Source organism: Vicia villosa, linkage group LG3, assembly GCF_029867415.1.
Source record: "Vicia villosa cultivar HV-30 ecotype Madison, WI linkage group LG3, Vvil1.0, whole genome shotgun sequence".
Classification (NCBI taxonomy): domain Eukaryota; kingdom Viridiplantae; phylum Streptophyta; class Magnoliopsida; order Fabales; family Fabaceae; genus Vicia; species Vicia villosa.
Window position 1 is genome coordinate 43,246,224 of NC_081182.1, and position 7,637 is coordinate 43,253,860.

Here is a 7,637-nt window from a genome sequence, read left to right on the forward strand (position 1 = left end):
GCATTTAACCTGCCGATTTTCTAAAACTGCCAGTTCATCAGTTTTTATCGAATTTGATAGGTTTCCACTGGTTCAATAGCATATCCGGTCCAACAATCAGACCAGATCGGTGACTCCTTTAGCTCCAGATTAGAATGGTCCGACCGGTCAGTTCGATCCGTTTTGTAAAACACTTCTTCGGAAGACGATGCTTCTGCATCAAAAAAATAGCACTAATGTTTGGACGAGAGCGTCTAGATTTTTCCCTCTAAACGTATTATGCGTTTAACTTCAAACTTTAAATTTTCGTTATATCCAAAATTAAGTTTTAAATTTTAAAAGCATTACTGGTAAGATACCCGTATTCCGGCACGAGTAAATTTATTTGATACATTTTATTTAAATACACATATAAATTTAAAATGAATTAATTAATTATTAAATGAACAATGATCATATAAATTAAATTGTATTAAATAATCATTAATTATTATTTTTTAAATAGAGAAAGAACAAAAAGAAAAAGAAAGTTTATCATTTTAACATTTTTCACTAGGGTGCATGTTGATGACTAAATAAGCAAGTATTGTCCTTTGAATTATTGAATGGTTTGGCGTTAATAGGTAAGTATTGATAGTATTCATAAAAACAAAAATTAAGAAGATCATCTTGTACTCGGTCATTAAATTGTGAGTGGTTGACGTAAATGAGAGAAAAACAATGAACAACAAGACACTTCAAATAATAAACGACATTGAAGGAGTTGACCTAATGAAATAATAACCCCACCATGAAGGGATTGATTTGATGAAAAATTAAGAGTATGTTCAGTTCAAACTTAAAGAGTACTATGTTTATTTCAAACTGGCTACTGGAATGTGAGATTCATCCCCTAAATTAGTGGTCCTATGCCCCTCTATTTTAAATATTTAATGACTCTACTTTGTACCTATACAATTTTGGTACGTACTAACTTATGTTTATGTGTCTCAACTGTCCAGTATTAAAATTTACAAAGTTTGATACTCAACATTATTGTATTTAGGGGTGTTCGCGATGTGATTTGAGCGGTTTTGATTTTGACGCTAAAAATTATCTAAATCGCAAACGAAAAAAATGCGGTTCGGTTTGCTTTAGTTGATTTTAAAAGGCAAAATACCCTTTTTGGTCCCTTAAGTATACTCCAAGGTCCATTCTGGTCCCTTATCTCTAAAAAGTGTCAAAGTGATCCTTTAATTGTCCAAAAAGGACCACGTTTGTCCTTTCTGTCAGCTCCGTTAGTCAAAGTCAAAGGAAAGGCATGGGTGGCATACATGTGGCATTTACGTTTTTATCTTTATTGCCAGGTGGTTTATTTTAATTGCCAGATGTGTAAATCAACAATTGACATAAAATAGAAAGGAAAATGAAATAGAAACCTCATTGTCTCTTCGTTGGTTCTTGAAGGAAACCCTAGCGCAGCTGCCATTGACGAAACTCCAATATCTAGTTGATGCGAACGAGAACGAAGACGACATTCAAGGTGAAAGCAAAGACGAAGACGACATCAGAGGTAAGTTTCTGCATCTCTGTGGCTGGTACTCTATTATGGTTTTAATTCCATGTTTCTGAAGTTTATATCGTGCGCTTCTATTTAGGGTTTCGTTTGAAATGGATGAGTATCTAATCATTACAATCCACCATAGTGGTGAATTTGCGAGTGAGGACTTGAGCGTTTACGTAGGAGGTCAGATTGCTAAACTGAGGGTAGATGCTGATAAGTGGAGTTTTTTTGAGCTGTTAGGTAGTATCAAGGAACTAGGTTATCGAGCCATAGAAAACATATATTATAAGGATCCAACTGGTGGGATGAATATATTGGTAGATGACAGAGGGGCATTAGAGATTGCTGATTTATATAGGGTTCATCTTAGTGTTGAGGTCTTTATTAAGCACGCATTGTCCCAGGCTGTTTTTGCTGATGAAGCTGAAGTTGTGTTAGATGATATTCCACTTAATGAAATGCCACCTAATGAGATAGTAGATGAGGTAGCAGTAGAGATTGAGGAAATATTGAAGGAATTTGATGACAGGGCCAATGATGTAGCACAGGATGATGTGAGGAGTACTGATGTAACACAAGATGGTGAGAGGGCCAATGATGTAGCACAGGATGATGTGAGGACTAATGATGTAACACAAGATGGTGAGAGGGCCAATGATGTAGCACATGATGATGTGAGGACTAATGATGTAACACAAGATGATGAGAGGGCCAGAGATGTAGCACAAGATGATGTAAGTGCAGTTGGAGCTGATAATGGACTTGTGGGTGGTGAGGTTGATGATGATTTAAGACTGACTGATGATAGTTCTGATGATAGCAACTTCGAGTATGATAGTGCAATGGAGATAGTATTTGATGATGATTCTGATGAGTATAGTACTGAACTGGAAGAGGAGGATGGAATGGACTGTGATATAGAAGATAATGAACAAATGAAAAGTAAAAAAGGAAAACAAATGTCTGATGAAAACAAAGAAGATAGTAAAGGGAGTGATAATGATAGTGAGGATCTTGGAAGTGATTGTGATAGTGATGATAGCAGTAGGGCTAGGAGAAAGAAGTATCCAATTTTTAAGCTTTTAAAGGATATGTCCAATTACAGATGGGAAGTGGGAACATATTTTACTACAAAGGAAGATTTCAAGGAGGCAATTGTTACTTATGCAGTCCATTCTGGCAGAGATTTAAGGTTCACTAAGAATGACAAGATAAGGGTTAGGGTCAGGTGTAAGGATGGATGTGAATGGGAATCTTACTGTGCTAAGTTGCCTAATGAGGATTCATGGCAACTAAGGAAAGTAGTTGACACCCATAGCTGTAGTAGAGAGTATCATGTAAAGTTACTGAAGACAAAATGGTTGAGCAAGAGGTTACAGAATTCACTTAAAACAAACCCTAGACTGAAGCTGAAGGACATTAAGGAAAAGGTTCAGAAGAAGTGGAATGTTGGGGTCAACAAAACCAAGGCTATAAGGGCTAGGTTTGCAGCCAGAGACATGGTTGATGGGTCATTCCTAGGGGATTATACAAGGGTGTATGACTATGCACATGAGTTACTAAGATCTAACCCAGGTTCAACTGTTAAGGTTTCTGTCCAGCCTGCACAAGAAGGTTCAACTGTTGAGAATTTACATTTCAAGAGGTTGTACATATGCTTGGCAGCTTGTAAGGAGAGCTTCAAGTGGAGCAGACATTTCATAGGACTTGATGGATGTTTTTTGAAAGGCTTATGTGGAGGTCAAATACTTGCAGCTATTGGCAGAGATCCCAATGATCAAATGCTACCAATAGCATTTGCAGTTGTTGAAAGTGAAAACAAGGATAGCTGGACATGGTTCTTGGAGCTTCTTATTGATGATCTTGGTGGGAGGGAAGAGTGCCTCACATACACTTTCATTTCTGATCAACAAAAGGTATGACATTTTCATTTTACATTTTACATTTTCATTTCTGATCAACAAAAATGTATGACACTTTCATTTTTTATGACTTAGGGTTTATTGCCTGCAATGGAGGAACTTCTTCCAAGAGTTGAACAGAGATTTTGTGTTAGGCATCTATACAACAATTTTAGGAAGAGGTTTGCTGGAAAAAAACTAAAGGAGATTATATGGAAAGCAGCCAAGTCAACTTACTACCAAGCTTGGGAGAGAGAGATGAAAGTAATGAAAGAGGTCAATGTAGAAGCATACAAGCACATGATGAGCACTCCTCCAAGATTTTGGAGTAGATCATACTTCAAAACTCATAACAAGTGTGATGCTGTACTGAACAATATGTCAGAAGCCTTTAATAGTGTCATATTGGAGTCAAGGGCAAAACCATTGATCACCATGGTGGAAGAGATTAGGGTATACATGATGGAAAGGTGGGCAACAAACAGGATGAGGTTTCAAAAATTAGAAGATGTTGATGTGTTACCAAACATTAAAAAGAAGATTGAAAAAACAAGTTCATACACAAATATGTGGCTTGTAAGGTAAATTCTGATTTCATTCTGATTTGAATCCTGATTTGTTAAATTCTGATTTGTTAAAGTCTGATTTGTTAAAGTCTGATTTCAATCTTGTTTGTTGAGTTTATATTGAAATAATTTCTGAAGTAATACTGAAATAAATGCTGACTTTATTCTGATATAAATTTCGATTTTTAGGATGTCTGATGAGTTTATATTTGAAGTGAGGAATTTGGAAAACAATGCTGAAAAATTTACAGTCAATCTGAAAGATAGGACTTGTTCATGTAGAAGGTGGGAGTTGACAGGCCTCCCCTGTGTTCATTCACTATCAGCAATCAAAAGCAGGAACCAAAAGATTGATGATTATGTCCCTGAGTATTACAGGAAATCAAGATATATGCAAGTGTACCAGCCAGTTATTTTTCCAGTCAATGGCTCAAACCTATGGGAGAGGACAGAGTACCCTGATGTTCTGCCACCCAAATTTAGGAAAATGCCAGGAAGACCCAAAAAAAGGAGGAATTTGGAACAAGGTGAACTGGATGGCACAGATAGAAAGATGAGAAGAACTGGCTTCATTGTGAAGTGCAGCAGATGCAAGAAACAAGGACACAACAAACTTACTTGCAAGGTACCATCAACTACTGCACAAGCAGCTCCATCACAAGCAGCTCCATCTCAGACTACTTCTGTACAAGTATCCCAAACAGCTCCTTCAGCTCCATCACAGTCATCTCAATCAGCTCCTTCACAATCATCTCAAGCAGCTCCATCACAATCATCCCAAGCTCAGAAGACTACTCCAAAATCAGCCAAGAAGACTACTCCTAAAGCAAAGAAGTTGGCAGTTAGAAGGCCAAATGCCCCTTTTATCCCACCTGGTCCAACCACAAGGCTGACTGCTGCAAAAATAGCTATAGGTCCAACAACAAGGAGGACAACACCTACTAAAAGGGCCACACCAAAATGGAAACCATAGTCTCTTTATTTTATGTAGTGTTTTGGATTTTTAGACATCAGTTTGAATATTTTGTAATGTGTCTGAATATTTTGTGTTTTTAGAACCTGGTATGCAGTATTTTGGCCAAGTAATTTTGTGCTTTTGAACATGTGATTTCTGATGGCAAGGTTAATGTTAAAGTTAATGCAATATTTTGGCCTATAATTTTTGCCTTTTTCTGTCTTATGAATATTAGTGGTTTGTGTCCTTTAGCAAAAGTCAATACATACTTAGCAGTGTGTAACAAATCATAACATTACAACACTAAACCATAACATAATTTTTGCCATTGATCACTTTAAAACATTACAACACTAAACCATAACATTACAAATGACCAACACTAAAATTCGATACATGAATAAATATCAAATTCAGTACATACTAATTCATAACCTTACAACATACTAATACAGACTTTTCCAAATGACCAACACTAAAATAACACAGAAAAGCCTTTTCCAATTTTTCTCAGAATTCATCATCTTCTTCAACTCTCTTGTCTTTTGTTTTAGTCTGTCATTTGTTGCCTTAAGAGTTACCAACTCCATTTTTGCTGCATCAAGTTCAATTTGAATCTTCTCCATCCTACTATTCTGCATCTTCATATACTGGTCTTTCTCATCCATCACATCATCAAAGAACCATTGAAAATAGCCACACCCTGTTTGGGTTGAACCCTGTGAAATTCAAAATACCAATCATTCGAACCCTGCTAAGGCAATAAATGACATGAACAAACAAGTGAAGTTCGTTTTTACCTTGTAATTACGACAGCCCCAGAATTGCTTCCCGAAATTCGTGCTTGTTGAAGCCCTACGAAGCAAAGCTATCTCTCCACACCCACATACGGGTCTCCATCTCAAGTTTGCAGCAAAACCATCATTCTTTGTGTTAGATTCGTAAGAACATGGCCCTGCGATTGATGATGATGTCTGCTTCATTGGAAACTGGTGAACCCTAGAATTTGGGGAAGAAAGGAGGCAAACGATGAACCCTAAAATTTGGGGAAGAAATTCTGGGAACGATGAAGAAGAGAACGTTGAAGAACGATGAAGAAGAGAACGTTTATATCATTCCACGTCACCTGCCACGTATACAGACCTAACGTCCGTTTGTGCCATTTGGACAGAAAGGACAAACGTGGTCCTTTTTGGACAATTAAAGGATCACTTTGACACTTTTTAGAGATAAGGGACCAGAATGGACCTTGGGGTATAATTAAGGGACCAAAAAGGGTATTTTGCCATTTTAAAAAAATCAAACCAAACCAAATCAAGCCTAATGTGGTTTGAGTTGGTTCAATTTTTTATAAAAAATTATTGAACCATACATACTAGAGGAAAATATAATTTTGTGTTTAATCGTTTATACATATAGTTAAAAGATAGTGTACTGATGGTGTAAAAAATCTTTACAATGTCATCCAATAGAAACATTTTATTCTGACATATTATATCAGTAATTTAAAATTTACAGTATGACTTGGCGCTTAACAAGGTCGTGATTGGTTGACAGTGTAAATTTTTTTTATACTGTTAGTTCATCACCCATTTTCTCTTATACATTACCATAAAAAAGTTTATAATTATCAAAATAAGTTTATAATTTGATACATAGAAATGCGTCTTATAATTTTATCTTAAGTCTAAAAAATGATATACATAATATTAAATTCGTAAATAAATATTATACAAAGAATACGCTAAAATTATTTTGTCAAAATAGTATTTATAAATGAATAATATTTTGTTTTTTGATGATATATAAATTAAAATAAATATCATATAAAGAATATGATAAAATATATACATAATATTAGTTGATTTCTCTAAAAAAACATTAAAGAAATATATATTAGTAAGATTTTGTAACATAATGCGGTTTGGTGTGGTTGATTTAGTTGGCAAAATACAAACCGCAAATTGAATCGAACCGCGTGATTATGTTAGAAAATGACCCAAATGTTGGAGGCAACCCGAGGGAGTCCACGAGAGAACTAGGGGTGGCAAACGGGCATGCCCGTCCCGTTTAGGCCCGCCCCGCAAAAGCCCGCGAAAAAACGGGACGGGGCGGTGCGGGCTTTTTTAAGAGTGCGGGTCTAAAACCTTGCCCCGCCCCGCAAAAAAGTGAGGGCGGGGAAAGCCCGCGGGCATTCGACTTTTTAGGCCTAAAAATAGTAAAATCCTATGAAAAAACAAATGCCCGCAAAAGCCCACAAAAAAACGGGGCGGGGCGGGGCGGACACATTAAAGAGAGCGGGCCTAAAACCTTGCCCAGCCCCGCGAAAAAATGCGGGTAAAACGGGCTTTCCCCGCGGGCCGGGCCCGTTTTGCCTCCCCTAGAGAGAACATATTACATTTTGGAACACACCACTTGTCAACCTAAAACCTTAAGGTAATAAGTGTGTGGGTTCTCTCACTTATAAAGTGTTCATTCTTCCCTTTTCTAATCAATGTGAGACTTCTTTCTCGCACTACTCCCCCTCAAGTGTGAGTATATACACAATATTAATGTGAGACTTCTTCCTCACACTCTCCCTCAAGTGAGAGTCTATACACAATGCTCCCCCTCATGTGAAAGCTCTCTCTTTCACATTCACTTGTATCCGTTGACTTTCTTCAACTATAATTAAGTCGATCCCTTCCACATTC

The 7,637-nt window shown here is 36.8% G+C and overlaps 1 protein-coding gene across 1 annotated transcript; it reads left to right on the forward strand.

Annotated features, from left to right (window-relative positions):
• Positions 1–1,126: 1,126 nt before the first annotated feature.
• Positions 1,127–5,046, forward strand: LOC131655549 (uncharacterized). The gene is made up of 4 exons (XM_058925395.1): positions 1,127–1,531; positions 1,617–3,438; positions 3,520–4,004; positions 4,179–5,046. Exons 2-4 carry the CDS (start codon positions 1,630–1,632, stop codon positions 4,960–4,962), a joined length of 3,078 nt encoding a protein of 1,025 aa, XP_058781378.1. The 5' UTR covers positions 1,127–1,531; positions 1,617–1,629; the 3' UTR covers positions 4,963–5,046.
• Positions 5,047–7,637: the final 2,591 nt, after the last annotated feature.